This window comes from Lampetra fluviatilis, chromosome 63 (genome assembly GCF_964198595.1).
Source record: "Lampetra fluviatilis chromosome 63, kcLamFluv1.1, whole genome shotgun sequence".
Classification (NCBI taxonomy): domain Eukaryota; kingdom Metazoa; phylum Chordata; class Hyperoartia; order Petromyzontiformes; family Petromyzontidae; genus Lampetra; species Lampetra fluviatilis.
The window spans coordinates 3,835,406-3,852,625 of record NC_136337.1 but is presented as its reverse complement, the minus strand read 5'-3'; the positions used below and the strand labels follow the sequence as shown (position 1 = coordinate 3,852,625).

The 17,220-nt window shown below is 50.0% G+C and overlaps 1 protein-coding gene across 1 annotated transcript; it reads left to right on the top strand.

Moving 5' to 3' along the window:
• The first annotated feature begins 1,990 nt into the window (after nucleotides 1-1,990).
• NKRF (NFKB repressing factor) lies at nucleotides 1,991-16,969 on the top strand. The gene is made up of 7 exons (XM_078881849.1): nucleotides 1,991-2,181; nucleotides 4,065-4,335; nucleotides 5,624-5,736; nucleotides 5,879-6,366; nucleotides 8,599-9,471; nucleotides 12,426-13,106; nucleotides 15,311-16,969. The coding sequence occupies exons 2-7, from the start codon at nucleotides 4,094-4,096 to the stop codon at nucleotides 16,688-16,690; spliced, it is 3,777 nt and encodes a 1,258-aa protein (XP_078737975.1). The 5' UTR covers nucleotides 1,991-2,181; nucleotides 4,065-4,093; the 3' UTR covers nucleotides 16,691-16,969.
• Nucleotides 16,970-17,220: the final 251 nt, after the last annotated feature.

Sequence of the window (17,220 nt, the reverse complement as noted above, 5' to 3'; positions counted from 1 at the left end):
TTTGCACGTTTTGTTTACGTGACAAACCTTGACCAATTTGGCTGTGTCGGTTGGTGGCGGGTTAACGACACACTTATATTTACACGATCTAACCCAAAAAAAAACTAGTAACGAATTATGGACAGCATTGATCGCGAAAGCCTACGTGTTAAACTGACAACATTTATACGTATTCCTCCCAAAAAACCCTTTGCAATATTACGGAAGTAAACAAGAGGACTTCTCCACAAATCTGGCTGTGGCCTGATGAAGCTAGTTGTGATTACCGGCGAAACGTCACGGCACTCAGATTGTAAACGTTGTGGCTTGGCTCTCCAACACACCGGTGTGCTGTACTAATAACGAATTGGCCACGTTCTGTTTATGTGATAAACCTTACTAATTAGCTGTGTCGGGTGGTTCAAGTTCAAGTTCATTGATTAGGTATAGCCCTGTGAGCCATTCGGCTCTTGAATCGGGTGCAACCGCAACAAACAAAAAACTAAAACATGAACAAAAAACATCTTAAAGTGAATATGTGCAAACAGAAAATCCAAGAAAAGACAGCAAAATATTGCAGAAAAAGCACCGTACACCAACGCTGTGTGCAAAAATCCCAGTGGGATGCAAGTCAAACAACAACAACCACAAGACAACTTAGATTAAGGCCATCAGTCTAACTCTGTACTACAACAAACAAACATGGCTAAACCAATACACTTTTCGAAATCACCAAAAAAAAGCCATGAAAGCAATGAAACAGTGATCATAGGAACTGTGACGGAATTTTCACAATAAATGACATAAACATGTACTACCAAAACCCTGCAGCCATAGCTGGCTGCATGAGTCACTCCACAACAGCAGCAGGAGCATCAATCGGAGTATTATAATTTTGGCGGGTTTAACGACACATTCATATATTTACACGATCTAAACCCAAAAAAACAACCTGTAGTGTGGGATGCTATTGGTCGCGAAAGGTCACATGTTGAACTGTTGTCCCACCTGATGACGATTGCTTGCGTTGCGATCGAAACTTCGTGATCTATTATTTTTCTACCCACGTGACTTTATCGAAAGAACCAAAGAGTATGGATTCCTGCAGTCACGAAAGCTTAAAATCAATATTGTATGATCACTGTTTCATTGCTTTCATGGCTTTATTTTGGTGATTTCGAAAAGTGTATTGGTTTAGCCATGTTTGTTTGTTGTAGTACAGAGTTAGACTGATGGCCTTAATCTAAGTTGTCTTGTGGTTGTTGTTTGTTGTTTGACTTGCATCCCACTGGGATTTCTGCACACAGCGTTGGTGTACGGTGATTTTTTCTGCAATATTTTACTGTCTTTTCTTGAATTTTCTGTTTGCACTTAGTCACTTTAAGATGTTTTTTGTTCATGTTTTTGTTTTTAGCTTGTTGCTGTTGCACCCGATTCAAAAGCCGAATGGCTCACAGGGCTATACCTAATAAATGAACTTGAACTTGAATTTGCGGCTAATATCTTCAGGAGATTTGTCCGAATTACCAGGAGGCCCCTCCCATCCGGGACACGTGCCCGCGTCGCCAACCAATCAGGAGGACGCAACCTGACACACCCCCCCCCCCTCCATCACCCCACCCCTCCATCACCCCACCCCACCGACTAGACCACACTAATTCTAGATTTGAAGCTTTCGTGACTGCAAGGATTCATATTCTTAGGTTTTTTCGGTAAAGTCACGTAGGTAAAACATTTAAATTAATAAAAGTAAAATAAAAATAAAATAAAAATCACGACGTTTCGGAAGCAACACAAGCTTCCGTCTTCAGGTGGAACCGTCAACGTCGTGATTTTTATTTTTTATTTTACTTTTATAAATTTTAATGTTTTACCTACGTGACTTTACCGAAAAAAACCTAAGAATATAGACCACACTAATCGAGCCCAGAGAGACGCGATCGACCGCTGATCGATCGGCGATCGATTTGCAAGGCGGCTTCGAGCCGGCGCCATTTCGTTTTTTGCCAGTTCGCTCGGCGGTTGCAGGCGGCGGCGATTTTGCGAAGGAGTCGTTTTGTAAAAACTTTACACACTTTTTGCTATTTAACACTCACCGTTTACATTTTTGTCACGAACAGAACATCCTCGTTGCCGCCCTCCTCCTCCTCCTCCTCACGTCAAACGACGACATGGAGATCTTAAGGCGCTCGTCCGCCTGAGGTGAGGAGATTCGGTTTTTTAAATTCATTATTTAATGTAGGATAGCGGTAGGCCGCTACGGCCTAGGCCTGTGTAATGTTTCATTTAAGCGGCCTATTACCCAACCATTGCAAGGGTTTATTTTATTTTAAATCGTCATTGCTGTAGCCGTTAACCGCGCGCGTTGTGAGGTTTGCCGCTAAACGATTAAATTGCCGCGGCGTTTGAATTGTAATGCGGCACGTGCGGTGCGGATGCTTCGGCTTTGAAGGCCGCGCCGAGGCTTCGAACGCAAATCGCGCCTCGAAATTGCCGACGTTCTAGACGATTGCCTTGCCGAGGCGACACTTGTTAGACCGAGACGCTTTCCGTGCGAGTGTACAGCGCGCTTCGTCGTCGTAGCTGTCAAAAGAAAATAGCCGCCGCCGCCGCCTCTCAGGGGACCTTCAAACGCCTGCCGGCTTAACAATTTGCACACAATTGTAACGCAAATTGTCCCCGGATTGCGTTCTTTCTCTCTCTCTATCACCCCCCCCCCTCCGATTTCATCAACACGGAATGACCAGGGTGGTGAAGTATGGTCGGTTAACTTTAAACAGTCAGGAGTTGTATTGCCCAAGAGGCCTGTTGACGTACAGTGCCGTTTTACAGTGAGATAACATTGGCTGTCTTCTTGGTTCTTTCGGTAAAGTCACGTAGAAGGGAAGTAATAAAGTAATAAAATAAAACATAATAAAATAATTCTCACGACGTTTCGGCCACAACGCAAGCAGCCGTCCTCAGGTGGAGAACAGGTCTGTCGAGAGGACAGAGTCTGAAATTTAACATTGCAACAGCGAATGTTGAACAAGTTCTACGCAGCATAACCAACACAGCCAATGTTTCGATTTAAAGCTTTCGTGACTGCAGGGATTCATCTTCTTGGTTCTTTCGGTAAATGTCAGACTCTCTCTTCTCGACAGACCTGTTCTCCACCTGAGGACGGCTGCTTGCGTTGTGGCCGAAACGTCGTGAGAATTATTTTATTATGTTTTATTTTATTATTTCCCTTCTACGTGACTTTACCGAAAGAACCAAGAAGATGAATCCCTGCAGTCACGAAAGCTTTAAATCGAAACATTGGCTGTGTTGGTTATGCAGCGTAGAACTTGTTCAACATTCGCTGTTGCAATGTTAAACTGTTGTTATAAAAGAGATAACATCTGTTATTGTGTGTATATTTCACTTTTATAAGACGTTCACTAAGTCACTAGTATAGAGTACAGTAGCGATTATACTGCATCAATATTTGAAGGATTTTATTTTGTGTGTATTATAGATAGGGTATCATGAAGCAGTGTGTGTGTGTCAGCCATTCATACATTTCAACCAGGTAGGAACCCGTTGAGACTGCTACTACTATTTATTTTACCAGGTAAGGCCCACTGAGCTGTATAGTTTATCCCTTTTTCAGAAGCGACATGGCCACAAATGACACGAAGTGGCTTATCATGTGGAAATGTATAGCAGCCAAATACTCCAAACGGGCGATGTTTATTGTACATGTGGAGGGAAAAACTGGAGGACCCGGATCAAAATCCACGGGGAGAAAATGCAAACTCCAATTAGACTGAATACTCGCTTCTTTAAAACAGAATTTTGTGTTTAGTTTGTGGTCCTTCCCCCCCCCCGTACCTACGATTTTCACGGTTAGCTACGTACTGTGCGGAAGAAGTTCAACATACGTACACACAAACAACGCGCATACTGCTACTTACAATATAACTAATTCAATAATTATATTCGTTACAAGCGATATGTTACGTGCGCCATCTATGCGCAAGTGCTCAGTTGAACTGCGCTTCTTAATTTATTTCGCGGTGCGATAACAAGTACTAAGTGATGACGACGGTGGTGATGTGAAGACACAGAAAGACAGGTTCACCCTCCCACGATGGCGGGCGAGCGGGATGGAAAGCAAGACCTTGAGCGAGTCGGCGAGCCGGATGGTGAGCGAGACGGTGAGGAAGACAGCGCTTTGCTCGACTCGCTGCAACTCCCCCAAGAGAGCGTCAAGGAATGGCAGGCGCGACGGCGATTCCTCGCACAGAACCTCGAGCGATTCCGCGGGGACGATCTGGATCGACTCGTCTCCCTCTCCATGGTTTGGGTCAACCACATCTTCCTGGGGTGCAGGTGCGGTCAGGGTTCTTGTATCATGTCTTGCATTTCGATTTAAAGATTTCGTGACTGCAGGGATTCATCTTCTTGGTTCTTTCGGTAAAGTCACGTAGAGTGGAAATAATAAAATAATGAAAATAAAACATAATAAAATATCATTAAATTTCTATTTAAAGCTTTCGTGACTGCAGGGATTCATCTTCTTGGTTCTTTCGGTAAAGTCACGTAGAGTGGAAATAATAAAATAATAAAAATAAAACATAAAATAATTCTCACGACGTTTCGGCCACAACGCAAGTAGCCGTCCTCAGGTGGAGAACAAGTCTGTCGTGGAGACAGCGTCTGAATGACAAGCCCCAGGCTTGGAGCGACTTGCAGTTGAAATCTGGCTTATTGGAAGATCGGTTCTGGGTTGTAACTCCTTTCTGAGTATCAGAATCTTTAATCAGAATCTTAATTTCGACTGAGCTGTGAAGCTTTTTGTCGCAGATGTCCAGTAAGGGCGGCAGCAGGAAACGTCGGTAGAACTCTTTCGCGTGCTTTGAATCGGCAGCCAATTGGGGTGCAGCCGAGTGAGTGGAAGGAGACATACCAAGTGGCTTTAACGTTAAGTTCCACTGTGGTGTTGCGGACACATTTTGCGCTAACGTCAGTGTGAACCCACCCTTCGACTTACGTGAGCTTTTGTCAGGTGTGGGCTACCTCTTCTCCATGGGCCATTTATGGCATTCAACTTAATTTCATACGGCCTGTAGCCACGTGAGGCCTCCCACTTTGAATGGATGGTACTTTGTTCAAATGTCTTAAGCCATTGGCTCCCAAACTGTGATTCGCACACTACGAGTAGGTTGCGTGAGCAGTCGGCACGTTTCTTGAGATGTTAGAGCCGTGCTGTTTAAATTAATACTGATGCTGCCGCTGATGATGATAACACATTCCTGCGGAGGGAGCTGGTAGGAACGTTGGGTTGCTCGGTCAATGGCCAGGGTCAACGGCGGCGTGGTGTATTCCGCAAATATGCTCGACTGTGAGGGTGGGCACAAGCCGGCGTGAGTAGGTTAAACGTTGATAAGGGCACCACGGGGTGACCAGCCCCTCCCCACCCAGCCCCACCCCTCCCACCCCCCACCCAGCCCCACCCTCCCCACCCAGCCCCTCCTCACCCTCCCCTCTCCACCCAGCCCCACCCCTCCCATTTTTGGATGCACGACGGACGGACACAATAATCCCCTGTGGGCTGGTGGAACCAGGTGGTTCCTACCAGTAACAAAGGCAATGTTTCTGCTGATGATGATGATGTCAGATACAACTCGGAGCTGATGAAGAAGGTGACTGAGATGGCGAAGGGAATTGAAGTTGACCAAGGCCCTAAGTTCAATGTTCTTGGTCAGCCTATCTCCGCGCTTAAACGACCCGGTGAGTCCTATCTCTACTCTCTTTATCCCAGCACCTTAAACAATTTTCTGAAAGCGTTCACATCGTGGCAAACGGTGCAGTGACACGATTCAAATGGAATACTCGCGCATTGCCGCCGTTGCGCTCTCTGTCCCCGCTACAGCCGAAGAACCGGCATCTGGCGGCGGCGGCGGCAACTCGGAGCCAAGCGACTCGGCCACGTCGGAAAAAAGAGCGAGGTTGGCATCGGTCGAGTCGGCCACCGGCGGTGCCGGCACCGACGGCGAGAAATCCACCGTGGCGCCGCAAGCGACGTATCGGCCGCGCTTCGAGCCCATTCAGTTTGTCCGTTCGCAGAAGCCCGCCGGTGCCGGGCCTTCCAACCACGTCGGTGACGACGGTGGATGTAAACCCGGGGTAGGCAATGTTGGCGACGGTTTTGGAGGAAATTCTGGAGGCGCTGGAGGAGGAGGAGGCGGTGTTGGAGGAAGTGTCGGAGGTGTGAGAGCTCAGCAGTCGTCGGTTAATTCAACGAGCGATCTCCGATCTCAGCTGGAGAACCAGCTGCAGGAGCATCTGCAGGCGATGGTGCAGGCACAGCTGCAGGTGCATCAGAGTGGCACGGGAAACAAGGCTGCGGCAGAAAATCAGGTTGGTGCCACCTGCGTACGTTCATCGTAATAATATTATTTAACCATGAAAGCCTCGGTCTCAAAAGACTGATTTTTAAGCAGTCTTCTGCGTTGTGCTGTTTCGCCATTTCTGATGAGCATTTCCGATGTTTCGGCGTCGGAGAAACCTGATTATAACAGCGTGCTTAAGCCGCACCGAACCTCACAAAAATAATATTCAGGGCCTACCTTGGCTCCTCTCACCCTCAACCAGTATATATACAAGGACTGTTTTCTTGGAATTTCTCTCACTCGATACAGCTATCGTGCTGTGACGGTTAATAAAAGGAGGCTTGTGTTGCCTCCTTTTATTAATTTGAATTTTTTTTTACCTACGTGACTTTACCGAAAAAACCTAAGAATATAAATCTGATTATAACACTCCATACGTATGAGTTTAAACACCCACTGACCGTGCTGCCATCTAGTTTTTTTATGTCACGACCTAGAAATAAACTAAAGTAAAATGTAAATCCAAAGGTCGTGTCTCAGAGCGTGAAAATAAAACGGCAATATTTGGGTCCTCAGACTTTGGCGGGGGCTTTTGTACCATTGTGGTTCCATGAGCAGTGTAATCAAGCAAACGGTGGACTGGTCATTTCATCAGCACAGTGCAACCTGCACCACCCTGAGTACTTACACATCCGCCTTATTACGTGGGATGCTGCTATGGGGTGATAGCGCACTGGACTTGCAATCCGGAGGTCACAGGTTGATTCGATCTACCGGCGTCACTGTCGAAGCATTGGGAGAGTTTCTGGAATCCCCCAGCCCCCTCTGTCCACCTAAGCGCAGCGGTCAGCAAACCAAAATAACAAGAAGAGCCATATATTTGTTTAAAATTCGATCAACAAGAAAACTCTAATTCAAGAGCCGCAATGTGAATACGAGACAGGGCGCGTCCCTGAATAAATAACGTCGCCAAGCGGCCCTTAAAGAGCCACATAGCGGGCACCGGAGTCGCAGGTTGCCCATCCCCTGACCGAGCGGTGTAGATGGGTACAACCACAATTAATCGGAAGGTCATGAGCGTGGGGTCAAGTGTGGGTACTACCACCTCTGCCAAGAGGAGTATGACAGAATACAGGTAGTCCCCGAGTTACGATGGTCAGACTTACGATATTTCGATCTTACGATGGCGATACGACGAAATTGAAAAATATTTTACATTTCGCGCGGCAGGCAAACGCAGCGGCGAACGATACGTTCAATGCATGTGTGATACGTAGCTTTAGCGATTTCATTTTTGGGTTATCACGATACGATGCGGTCAATGCATGTTAAAAGTTTTTATAGCAGATAGGATTGTTTCCTGAAAAAACTTTCTATTAAATTGCAGTTCATATAGGTAGGCTAAGAATTTGCCTTGGTTTTTTTTACTTTACATTTTACTGTGCAATACAGTACAGTAAAACCTTGGATTGTGAGTAACTTGGTCTGCGAGTGTTTTGCAAGACGAGCAAATATTTTACGTAAATATGAATTTGATAAACGAGCGATGTCTTGCAATACGAGCACTGTAGTACGTACAGTATACCACTGTAGTACGTACAGTATACTACTGCAGTACGTACAGTATACGCTTTGTCTGTCGTGCGTTGCGAGATCACAACTGAGCCGATGGTTCTTCTCTCTTAATAACCCTCCTCTCCCTCACATCAGCCACGATTAAATTAAACTAATACATTTTATTACTTTGTATTAAATTTAAATAATAAAAATATAAAAGGTATTTTGTATTCATCATTTTTACATGAATATTTTTGGGTTGTGGAACGAATCATCTTTGAGTTTCCATGATTTCTTACGGGGAAATTCGCTTTGATATACGAGTGCTTTGGATTACGAACACGTTTCCGGAACGAATTGTGCTCGCAATCCAAGGTTTTACTGTATTGTAATTAATAAATACATACAGTATCTAGTTAATACAGTACGGTAGTGTAAATTGCTCTGTTTTCCTCAATTGTCACCATTCTTTAAGACTCCTGGGTAGGCTAGGCCATCTTCGACTTACGATATTTTCGACTTACGATGGGGTCGTCGTAACGCATCCCCATCGTAAGTAGAGGACGACCCGGTACCTTCTTGACGTGCTGTCGAGCTCCCTCTCGTGGTGGCCGTTCCACCAGCAGTGGGAATGCAGCTGGTACCCGTTTTGATATTGTCCCACGACTAAGATGTAACAAGAGTTGCATTTTGACCATCGCAGGCGCAAGCTGAGGAGCGTCTCCGCGCGCAATTCGAGAAGATGGTGGAGACTCAGTTGCGCACCGACCCGTCGGGAGTGGGGCTCCTCGTGTCCATCTTGCAAGGTGCCGTCACCCAAGGCCAGACGCAGCCGCAGCAACAGCCGCCGCAGCTGCAGCAACAGAAGCAGCATGGAACGACGTCTGCTGCTTCGCCTCCGAAACCATCGGCTGCAGCAGGGAGCGAGCAGGGCACAGTCCAAAAGTCGTCGGCGCTGTCGGACTACGCAGCCCAGCTGCAAGCCGACTATCGCCAGCGCTTCAAGCCAGCCGGCACCACCGGGGCATCGCCCAGAATGCAGCAACCGAGGCCAGGCGGCAGTAGAGGGCCCACTCTGCCGCTATCACTCAGTTTGTTGCAGCAGCAGCAGCAGCAGGCTCTGAAGCAGCAGCAGCAACAGCAACACCAGGCTCTGAAGCAGCAGCAAGCACTGCATCTGCAAGCTTTGAAGCAGCAGCAGCAGCAGCTGCAGCAAGCTTTGAAGCAGCAGCCGCAGCAACAAGCTGTGAAACAGGAGCCGCAGCAGCAACCTCTGGACCAGGAGCAGCAGCAGCTGCAGCAAGCTTTGAAGCAGCAGCAGCAGCAACAAGCTGTGAAGCAGGAGCCGCAGCAGCTGCAGCAAGCTTTGAAGCAGCAGCAGCAACAAGCTGTGAAGCAGCAGCAGCAGCAAGCTGTGAAGCAGGAGCCGCAGCAGCTGCAGCAAGCTTTGAAGCAGCAGCAGCAGCAACAAGCTGTGAAACAGGAGCCGCAGCAGCAAGCTGTGAATCTGCGGCAGTCGCCGTTCAGTAGCAGCATAATCGCGGGGAAGCAGGCGATCTTCACACGGCTACACAAGGTAACTACCCTTCAAATGCGGAATGGATGGGAGTTGTCAATTGCTTTACATGTTTAACCTTGGTTTCAATTCTAAACGACTTGGTAGTTCAATGTATTTATACAGAACTCCATTCTGTGCCTCCATTTATAAATCAAATGTGTTTTTTTTTGTTCTATTGGCCTTCTGGTTTTCCAAAATATTTTTTTTTATTTCGCAGCATCTGTTTAATTTGGAAAATATGGAAAATATTGGATTGGAAAGCTAATTAGAGGCCGATAGGCAAATCATTTATTTTGTGGCAGCACAGAATGGGGTTATGATGTTCCACAAGAATACAAAATTGGTGTATACAGTTAAAGGTGGTGATAATGGGTTAGTTAGAGTTTGAGAGTCCTCAGTCTTGGCTCCAAGATGCCAGGTTCATTGTGTTGATTGAGGCATCTCTTCTGTAACTCCCGATAAGTAGTGAATAGCAGAGGTCGCAATCGGGTACCCGATACCTGTACCCTACCCGATACCCGGCTACCCGTACCCGGCTGGGTACGGGTACGGGTACCCGTTTGCGACCCTGGTGCGGCCGGGTACGGGTAGGCCGTGAGTCACTGGTGAGTAACTGTTTGTCACTCATTTCCCAACGTCTTGTCTCTTCTCACAATTCAAGTTCCTAGAATCAACCCACCCGCACCTGCAACATGGCTTCATCCCAGAGGTCGCAATCGGATACCCGATACCCGTACCTTACCCGGCCTGGTACGGGTACGGCCGGGTACGGGTACCCGTTTGCGACCCTGGTGCGGCCGGGTACGGGTAAGGAATCAAAACCCGTTTGCGACCTCTGGTGGATCGAACCCACGACCTCCTGCACACCAGGCGAGGTAGTCAATATCTCCTAGCCACCGTGATGATGAGAGAGAGAGAGACACCGCAAACTCCAAATACACAGCAGCAGGCATCGTCAGGGTCGGGATCGAACCCACGACCTCCTGCACACCAGGCGAGGTAGTTAACATCTCCTAGCCACCGTGATGATGATGAGAGAGGGACACGCAAACTCCAAATACACAGCAGCAGGTGTCAGGATCGGGATTGCACCCATGAGTTCCTATGAAGCAGGCGAGGTAGTTAACATCTCGCCACCGTGGCGCTAGCACTTGTGTGTCCTTGTTGAGTGCCTTTTGGGAGTTGTGGGAGAAAGTTGCTTGCAGCCCACGTTGATCCGAAGAAGGCGATCGATTCGGCGCATCAGGACACCACGCCCTGGGAGTGCCAGCGACCTTGTCGAATTCCGGCAAAGGTTGTTTATCTGATGGCTTATTCGTGAACTGCGGGTGCTCTGAATTGTGGTAGAAGTACCTCTGGTTTCTTCCCAGTGAATTCTGGAGTAATCCCTTCCGGCAATCCGGACTGCTGGGAATGTTTTTGTCTGTGGTGGTGGTGGCAGTGGCACCAGCAAGAAGGATGCGGGAGAAGGACGAAGCCGTGTACTCTTTGGTTTTTTCGGTAAAGTCACGTCGGTGAAAACAAAATAAAAAAGAAAAACAACTAAATTAAGTTGTTTTTCTTCTTTTTTCACCTATGTGACTTTACCGAAAAAACCTAAGAGTATGGATCTTTGCAGTCACGAAAACTTCAAATCTAGAACGAAGCTGTGTGTTTTATTGCGTTTCTGCTTTGCTCTATCGAGCCGAGATGCGGACGTTCAGGAAATCACTGGGTGCCCAGCTGAACTCCATTGTTTACCAGGTTTCTCTCTCAACTTGGGTACCACCTGGATGATTTTGTGTCTCGCCCATAGTCAGATGAGGTATGTCACCTGCATGATGTGGGAATGCCAGCTATGGCACTTTGGCCGTGTGACTATTTTTCTTGGCTAGGTTATCTACGCTTAGAAATTCTAGATTTGAAGCTTTCGTGACTGCAAGGATTCATATTCTTAGGTTTTTTTGGTAAAGTCACGTAGGTAAAAAAATAAATTAATAAAAGTAAAATTTAAATAAAATAAAAATCACGACGTTTCGGAGGCAACACAAGCTTCCGTCTTCAGGTGGAACCGTCACAGCACGAAATACTTATTTATTTTACTTTTATGAATTTTTTATCTACGTGACTTTACCGAAAAAACCTAAGAATACGCTTAGAAAACCTTGTGGGCTGGATGAGGAGGCCAGGAGGGTCAGCCACAGGCCTCATGGATGCGCCAGATTTTGGAGGATAGGAATGGGGCTCTGTTGCTTTCCAGGAGGGATGAACCCTACGAAGGGGACTTTGCTTGGGGCTTTTTCCAGGAGAGGGACCCCAGCGAAAGGGGGGTTTCGATTGGGGGGCTTTGCCAGTAAGGAGGTTGGTGACGGAGGGTAGATTCTGCTCTGGCACCACTTCTAGGGTGTGAACTCATCTTCCCTTTCAGAGGAGCTGCCACTGTGAATTCCTGCACTCGCAACGCACGCATCGTCAATTGAGCGTGTCGGAAAACAATATTTCGATTTAAAGCTTTCGTGACTGCAGGGATTCATCTTCTTGGTTCTTTCGGTAAAGTCACGTAGAAGGGAAGTAATAAAATAATAAAAATAAAGGCGACAGAGTCAGTCTCTGTCGCCTCGACGGACCTGGTTTTCACCTGAGGACGTCTGCTTGCGTTGTGGCCGAAACGTCGTGAGAATTATTTTATTGTGTTTTATTTTTATTATTTTATTATTTCCCTTCTACGTGACTTTACCGAAAGAACCAAGAAGAGGAAAACAATATATTTACATCTTCTTGGTTCTTTCGGTAAAGTCACTTAGAATGGAAATAATAAAATAATAAAAATAAAACATAAAATAATTCTCACGACTTTACCGAAAGAACCAAGAATATGAATCCCTGCAGTCACGAAAGCTTTAAACCGAAATATATTTACTGTTGAAATCCTTACGGGAAACGTGTAAAATGTAAACGGTAACCCTTGCCCCCAATCCCCTTCGGACGCAAAGGTGGTGACGCTGATGCTGAAAAAGGAGGGCGGCTTCAGGAATGATCTCAACTTCAGCAAGCTCCTGACGGCTGCCACGCAGGCTTCGCGCTGCAACCCCGAGTACACGTACGTGGAGATGTCAAGGCTGGCGCCGGCCGATCTGCCCGCGGGGCAACATCTATCCACCCAGGGCTACGCCTGCGAGCTGCGCTGCAGCCACGTCTACCTGGCAACCGGCTTTTGGGTCGGCAAGAACGGCGCTCGCGACCGCGCCACGCAGCGGGCGCTGAGCCTCTTCCTGCGCGACTCGGTGTACGTGCAGCAGTTCGTGCGGCGCCGCAGCAGCGTCTTGCTTCAGCGCGGCAAAAACGGCGCAAACTCGGGGCTCGGCTCCGCCGAAGACGACTCGGTCATGCACGACCTCGTCCTCAACGACCGCGCGGAGCCGCCCAGAACGGACGTGCTGCCGGCACTCACCGACTCCTTGGGGGACCCCACTCAGGACAGCTGGAACGCGGTGGCGGTGACGTCGCCGGCACCACCGGCGGCACCGGTGAAGGCGGCACCGGTGAAGGCGGCACCGGTGGTGAAACAGCCGCTCCTGTCGCAACCTCCGAAGCAACAGCAGGCGCAGTCGCAGTCGCCGTTCGACAAGATCAAGATTCAACCGAGGCAGATTATCTTCACACGATTGCACAAGGTAATTAATGTTCCTGCGCCGCGAAAATCCTACGGGGGAGGTATGAACCGATTTATGTAAAAAAAAAATTTGTTTAACTTGTCGTTGTTTAGCAAAGATGAGAAAAATGGGTATTTCGGGATATGGACGTCTTGCTTAAGATAACTCCCAATTCAGAAAAAACTGCCACTACTGAGGGGCCCTTTCATTTTGGTTATCACAAAACAAGAGGCAACATTTTTTGGCCAAGAACTACAGAGACCCCTTATTTGTGGAACTTAAATTTGCAGAAATTGTATGAAACAGTACTGGCAAACATAACCCGAATGAATGGATGAAAGAAGGCAAGTGGGACAGAGTGCCAGTATCCCACACATGTGATTTGAAAAGTCAAGTTTTGCTCTCTTCATGACACACGTCCATTTTATTCCTTGCAGATTTGTATGTGGCGAGATTTTAGAGAGGCATCTCTTTCAGTCATGGTGGAGAGATAATTTTCCCAAAAGTACAGAAATGAGGTATTAAAGGTTGACGTGCCCACTAGAATAATATCAGTATCGACGCAGACACATTGGATGCATCATTTGTCGCAAAGCAAATAAACTGGTAGTGGTAGAAAATTGTTCATGGTCATACTATAAAATTTCACGTTAGGGGGAAATTGCACAATGATACAATAGACATCAATGACCCTCCGAGCTATGTCGCTTGGAGTCTTGTACTCCTGGTAGGGCCTCCCTACCCTGTTTGTTTATTAAAACACATTCCTGCGGAGGGAGCTGGTAGGAACGTTGGGTTGCTCGGTTAATGGCCAGGGTCAACGGCGGCGTGGTGTATTCCGCAAATATGGCCGACTGTGAGGGCGGGCACAAGCTGGTGTGAGTAGGTTAGACGTTGAGTTTTATAAGGGCACCACGGGGCGACCAGCCCCTCCCCACCCAGCCCCACCCCACCCAGCCCCTCCACACCCTCCCCACCCAGCCCCTCCTTACCCAGCCTCTCCCCACCCTCCCCACCCAGCCCCTCCCTGCACGACGGACACAATAATCCCCTGTGGGCTGGTGTAACCAGGAGTTTCCTACCAGTATAACGTTTATCACCTGTATTCTTAGCTCCATTACCGATACCCCAATGAAGGCCGCATACATTGCTCATACGAAATAAATAATGCTCTTGGAAACACATCCCCGAATATTATACAATGCTATAATGACCCCTTTTAGTCCTGTTTCAATTAGCGATCACTTCACCTCGGATTAGCACGTTTGGCTATGTACAGTGCGACAAGTTCTATAGACACAAAAAGACTAAAGATCCCCCGTATAGCCTGATCAGACTTGGGGCAAGTGCTGTTAGCGAGTAGCACCTACGAAGGCCGGCACGGCACACGAGGGGGTGGGTGGCCAGCACGACGCCTGGCTGCCTTTGTCTCCCGAGTGGCGATGTTTAAACACCGCCCAAGGTACTCATTTGAGGCTGAGTCGACCTCGGGGAGCCAGGACCGGTCCAGATAATTGACACTGTGTTTGCCGTGCGTGGGAATCGAACTTGGGTCGCTGGGTTCGTAGCGCAGCGCGCTAACCGCTGCACAACCGCTCCCCACAACATACACACGCGTACACGTAAATACGAATGCATCTTCAGCACTAAGCGAGGTCTGCCTGCACATGATGAAGTAAAATGATAGCACGCGTTGAATGTTTCACGTCAAATTTATGACGAACGCCTCGCATTGTACGCAAGGGCGACCTGTGAACGGACTAACGGGGACGGAACGTAAAAGACGGACGCTGCAAACGAAGGCGGTACCATCAATGTTTTAAAGACAATCGCACCCTTTTTGTGTGGAACCATGATGCCGAACCGTATTCGCGGCAGAGGTCGCAAACGGGTTTTGATTCCTTACCCGTACCCGGCCGCACCAGGGTCGCAAACGGGTACCCGTACCCGTACCCGGCCGGGTACGGGTACAGGTACGCTACCCGTACCCTACCCGAAATGAGTGACAAACGGTTACTCACCGGTGACTCACGGCCTACCCGTACCCGTACCCCGCCGCATCAGGGTCGCAAACAGGTACCCGTACCCGGCCGGGTAGCCGGGTATCGGGTAGGGTACGGGTATCGGGTACCCGGTTGCGACCTCTGATTGGCGGCCTCTTGGCTGCATCGCAGGCGGCAGGGTTAACGCTCGCTCATCCCTCGCCCTTGTTCCCGTGACCAAAGGTGGTGAAGCGGATTCTGCACGAGGAGGGCGGCTTCAGGAGCGAGCTCAACTTCAGCAAGCTCTTCACGGCCGCCGCGCAGGAGTCGGGCTGCAACCCCGAGTACACGTACGTGGAGCTGTCGAGGCTGGCGCCCGCCGACCTGCCCAAGGACCGTCAGCTGCCCACCCAGGGCTACGCCTGCGAGCTGCGCTGCCGCCTCATCTACCTCGCCACCGGCTACTCGGGCAGCAAGAACGGCGCCCGCGACCGCGCCACCCAGCGGGCGCTGAGCCTCTTCCTGCGCGACTCGGTGCACGTGCAGCAGGTCACGCGGCACCGCAGCAGCATCTTGCTTCGGCGCGGCGGCAACAACGGCGCCGCGCCCAGCGCCAACCCGGGCTTCGGCTCGGTCGAGCACGACGCGGCCATGCACGACCTCGTCCTCAACGACCGCTCAGAACCGGCCAGGCCGGACCTGCCGCCGGCGCTCTCGGACCCCTTCTGCGACCCCGCTCCCAAGACCCGGAACGTGCCGGCGGCGGCGGCGGCGCCGCCGAAGCAATTGACAATGCATCAGCAGCGCTGCGGCGGGCAGTGGCACGGACGCGGCTCGACGCTGCGCGAGTTCGTGGTGTTGGACAACGCCGACAACCCCGTGTGCGTGCTCAACAACTCGGCGCAGTTCAACCGCACCGATGTGGAGTTCCGCTTCGAGCCGCTGCAGATGGATTCGAGCGGCGTGTTCCACTGGTGCTGCTCGCTCTACATCGGCGGCGATTTTGTCACCAGCGCCGTGGGGCCCAAGAAGGCGGTGAAGCAAACCGTGGCCGAGCAGGGCCTAGAATTCCTGCGCCAGACCCGCCCCACCATCACGCCGACGGCCAACGGCAACGCCGGCAACGTCGCCCAGGGGCCGACGGTGTCGCGCCGCGACATCATGCGACGCGGCGGCGGCGAGCGTCTGTCGGAGGACAACGTGGGTAGCCAGCTGATGCGCAAGATGGGCTGGACGGGAGGCGGCATCGGCGCGGCCGGGCGCGAGGGGATCTCGGAACCCATCACCGTTCACCAGCGCATGGCGCGCGAGGGGCTCGGCACGAGCCAGGGCAGCGCGGTGACGGCGCGCAGCGTGGAGGAGGTGATCCGGGAGTACGCCGTGTCGTCCCGGCAGGACGAGCTCACCTTCTCGTCGGAGCTGACGCTTGACGAGCGCAAGTGCGTGCACCTTGTGGCCGCCCGCTACAACCTGCGCAGCAAGAGCTACTGGCGGGATGGCAGGCGCCACCTGGTTCTGCGTCGGCGCATGCATCGCGACGACATAATGCGCGAGTTGGAGCGCGACGGGCAGGTCGGCCGATACATTCTGCACCAGCCGGGGCCGACGATGAAGCACAGCTGAGGCTCGGGGGACTCGGAGATCCGCTCGCCGTGTTGGGACTGATGAATTTTAACGAGCGTTCCGTTGGGAGGAAAACCCGGAGTGCGTGCCGGAGGAAAACTTTTTGACTCTTGTGGGCGTAACAACACTCGGCGGTTGTTGGAGACGGGTTCGCGAACCCGCTTGCTGTACTGATATCTCATTACCTAGAGGAATGTTAAAATTGCTATAACTGATATGGTAAAACAAAGGAGGTCTGTCGCTTCCTGTCGAAAGTAAAATAAAGTAACGTGTCCAGCGGCCTGATGCACTTTCACGACGAGTGTTTTCCAGCCGGGTCTGTCGCGATGGCTGTGGACAGGAGGGCGGTGCATGCGGCGTGCACCGCCCAGTGTTTGTTCTCTCCTCGTTGTCACGCAGCAGGTAAGATGTACTGCAGTCCCCACGTCGCAATCGGAAGGACGTCTTCACGCACGACGCGGGCGGTTAGTCCAAGTGGGGGGGGGGGTTAGTACAAGTTGAAGTGGGGGGGGGGGTTAGTCCAAGTTGAA

Excerpts from the sequence above, each read along its gene's own strand:
- NKRF (XM_078881849.1), top strand. The coding sequence starts at position 4,094 with ATGGCGGGCGAGCGGGATGGAAAGCAAGACCTTGAGCGAGTCGGCGAG. Across the intron at positions 4,336-5,623 it reads CACATCTTCCTGGGGTGCAG|ATACAACTCGGAGCTGATGA; the intron begins GTGCGGTCAGGG and ends TGATGATGTCAG. Across the intron at positions 6,367-8,598 it reads AGGCTGCGGCAGAAAATCAG|GCGCAAGCTGAGGAGCGTCT; the intron begins GTTGGTGCCACC and ends TGACCATCGCAG.